This window comes from Fukomys damarensis, unplaced genomic scaffold (assembly GCF_012274545.1).
Source record: "Fukomys damarensis isolate Sample0158 unplaced genomic scaffold, DMR_v1.0_HiC HiC_scaffold_20, whole genome shotgun sequence".
Taxonomy (NCBI): domain Eukaryota; kingdom Metazoa; phylum Chordata; class Mammalia; order Rodentia; family Bathyergidae; genus Fukomys; species Fukomys damarensis.
The window spans coordinates 2,736,780-2,739,265 of record NW_022900932.1 but is presented as its reverse complement, the minus strand read 5'-3'; the positions used below and the strand labels follow the sequence as shown (position 1 = coordinate 2,739,265).

Here is a 2,486-nt window from a genome sequence, read left to right as displayed (position 1 = left end):
TCTCTGCTAGGAGGGCGCGGTCACTGCTCCTCCTCGGAGGACTCCTGCGAGATGCCCTCCTCTTCCTCCTTCTCCTGCGGTGGGCAGAGGGGTCAGAGCTGGGCCCTCCTCCGCCCCCGCCCCACTCCGCGGAAGGGAGATGACTCAGGGTTGAGTGTGTGTGACTCAGCAACCTCCATGGCCGCACTTCATTCATAAAAACGCAGGATGGAAAAGGGGGAAGAAGCCACACGCGCTCTGCTCTCTCAGGGCCGGGACCCCAGGCAGTAAGGCGGAGCCGGGCTGCACCCAGGGGGCCCTCGGCACCGGGGTCCAGGTGGCAGCGGTGGCCACAGGGCAGGTACCGGGTCTGGGCGGAGGAAGGGAAGCTCGCTCATGGGGCGGGAATGTGGGGTCACCACAGGCCCAGGGCCCCCATGCCAGGCGCAAACTCCAAAACAACTCGCTTCCTGTTACTCACTGGTGGGTGGGCTTGGCTGGGGGGGCAAGGGGCCAGGAGCCCAGGGGGTCCCTCCAGGAGGTCCCTCACAGGACACACGCGTCCCTCTGGCTTCCTTCCCTCCCTGCATTGGCAGGGCAGGACCTGGCCGGGTTGCCATCTGGGTTGCTGGCTGTGAACAGCCCCCCAGGACTGGGGCCCCTCAGCCCCAAACGGGGAACAAACCAAACCCCTTAGGCAGAGCTCAGCACCTACCAGTTTTTTGGGTCTGCCCCGTGGTTTCCTCCCAGGAGCTGTGGTGGTTTTCTGGAGGGTCAAAGAAACATCCCCAAGTCACAGATGCTGCGCTGGGGCAGCCCACCCGGCCCAGCTGTGATGACCAGCTGGCCACACTCGCCCCCCACCCAAATACAACCCCGTGACTCAGAGGATATGAGTCGTGTCTTTAAAGAATAAACAAAACAACTCTTCTAAGGACTGATCCCTCCCCAGTCCCACCCCTGTAGGATGAAGGTTAACAGCCCAGAGTTGGCAGAGGCCAGGAGAGCCAGCCGCAAGCAGGGCCTCTGTCTTGGTTGCCCACCGTGCCAGGCAGGACCGAAGCCACAGAAGCGAGAGCTCTGCTATCACCCAGGTTTCCACACGACACCGAGGACAGGGCGGCCCGAGCCGTGGCCATGGGGAAACGAGGGGGCCGTTTCAAGCCTCACCCGGATCTTGGCAGCACCCTTGTTTTTGCTCCCCTTTGGTCGGCCCCTCGGTCTCTTCGGCGTTGGCACTTCACTGGGCTCCTTCTGCAGGGACAGAGACTGCCTCAGCCTTGCCGGCGCCTCGCCCCAGCCCCACAGGCACAGACCCCTGGGTGGGCCCAAGGCCCAGCGACCACCTTTGCAGAGCTCTCCCCTTGATCCGAGCCAAGAAAGTGATGGGAAACCAAGGACCTCGGGGAAAGGTGGCCCTGTCCACAGTCCGGTTTGAGTTTGGCCACTTAAAGATCCAGTCAACGGCCTATGTCCCGTGTGCAAGGATAGCCGCGCTCATTACTCACTGAGGCTGCACTCCTGGTCCCCTACAGGGAAAGAGGGATTCTGCCCAGAGCCCAGAGATCCCCCTTGACGTGCTGCTCTGAAACCGCAGAGCCCAAGGCAGAACAGAAGGCTGCTGCACGCACAGCCCATTCTCAAGGGGCAGCTGAATGCCAGCCACTCCCCTGAGGGCCAAGGTCCACCTGCAGTGCTCTGGGGCTGGGGTGGGGACCACCCGACCCCACTGACAGACCAGGTGGAGCCCACCCAGGAGGAGCACTGCCCTGAGAAGGCAAAGCACAGAAGCTGCACAGCAGGTACTCAGACTCTTGGTGTTGCTTTTTGGAGTCGCACTGGGGCCCCTGGGTGGAGGACAAGGACAGAAGAGCCACAGGCACAGAGCCCTGATTCATGCACAGGTCCTAAACACACGCCTACCTGCTCCTGACGACACAGGCCCCAACTTATATCCCCAACACCCGAGAACTAGTTAATAAACACAGGCACGTGTGGCATGTGTGTTTACAGTACTGGGGTGGGAGGTAGGGCCTTTTGCACCGGGCCACGCCTGCAGTCCTTTGTATGTGAGACAGGGCCTCACTAAATCACGCAGCCTGGGCTTCTGCCTCATCCTACCAGAGTGCTTGAATTAAAGCCATGTGTCACCATGCCCAGGCTTTTTCAATTTTTGTTAGTTCATCTATCAAAACTGAAATCATAGCCAGGCAGACTGAGGAAGCCAGGGTGGACCCTGTCTCAGATTTTGAAATAAGTTTTTGATAATTTTTTTTATCGGTACCAGGGATCGAACTCCTGTCCTTGTGCTTGTGAGGCAGCAGTGGTACCACTGAGCTAAATACACGGCCCATGAAATAAGTTAAGTAAAAAGAGTTGGGGCCAGGCCTGGTGGTGAACGCCTGTAACTGCAGCACTCAGGAGGCTGAGGCAGGAGGATCACCCTCTGGTGAAGGCCATGCTGAACTACATAGTAAGATCCTCTCTCAAAAAAAAAAAAAAAAAAA

General features: G+C 59.1%; 1 protein-coding gene across 1 annotated transcript in view; it reads right to left on the bottom strand.

The window, feature by feature from the left end:
• Nucleotides 1-2,486, bottom strand: part of Hmga1 (high mobility group AT-hook 1) — a 5,071-nt gene continuing 2,585 nt past the window's right edge. The window contains exons 3-5 of the mRNA XM_010605304.3: nucleotides 1,150-1,233; nucleotides 695-745; nucleotides 1-74 (exon numbers count right to left, since the gene is read on the bottom strand). Of these exons, the coding sequence (XP_010603606.1) occupies nucleotides 21-74; nucleotides 695-745; nucleotides 1,150-1,233 (189 nt within the window). The 3' untranslated portion in view covers nucleotides 1-20. The remainder of the gene's footprint in view (nucleotides 75-694; nucleotides 746-1,149; nucleotides 1,234-2,486) is intronic.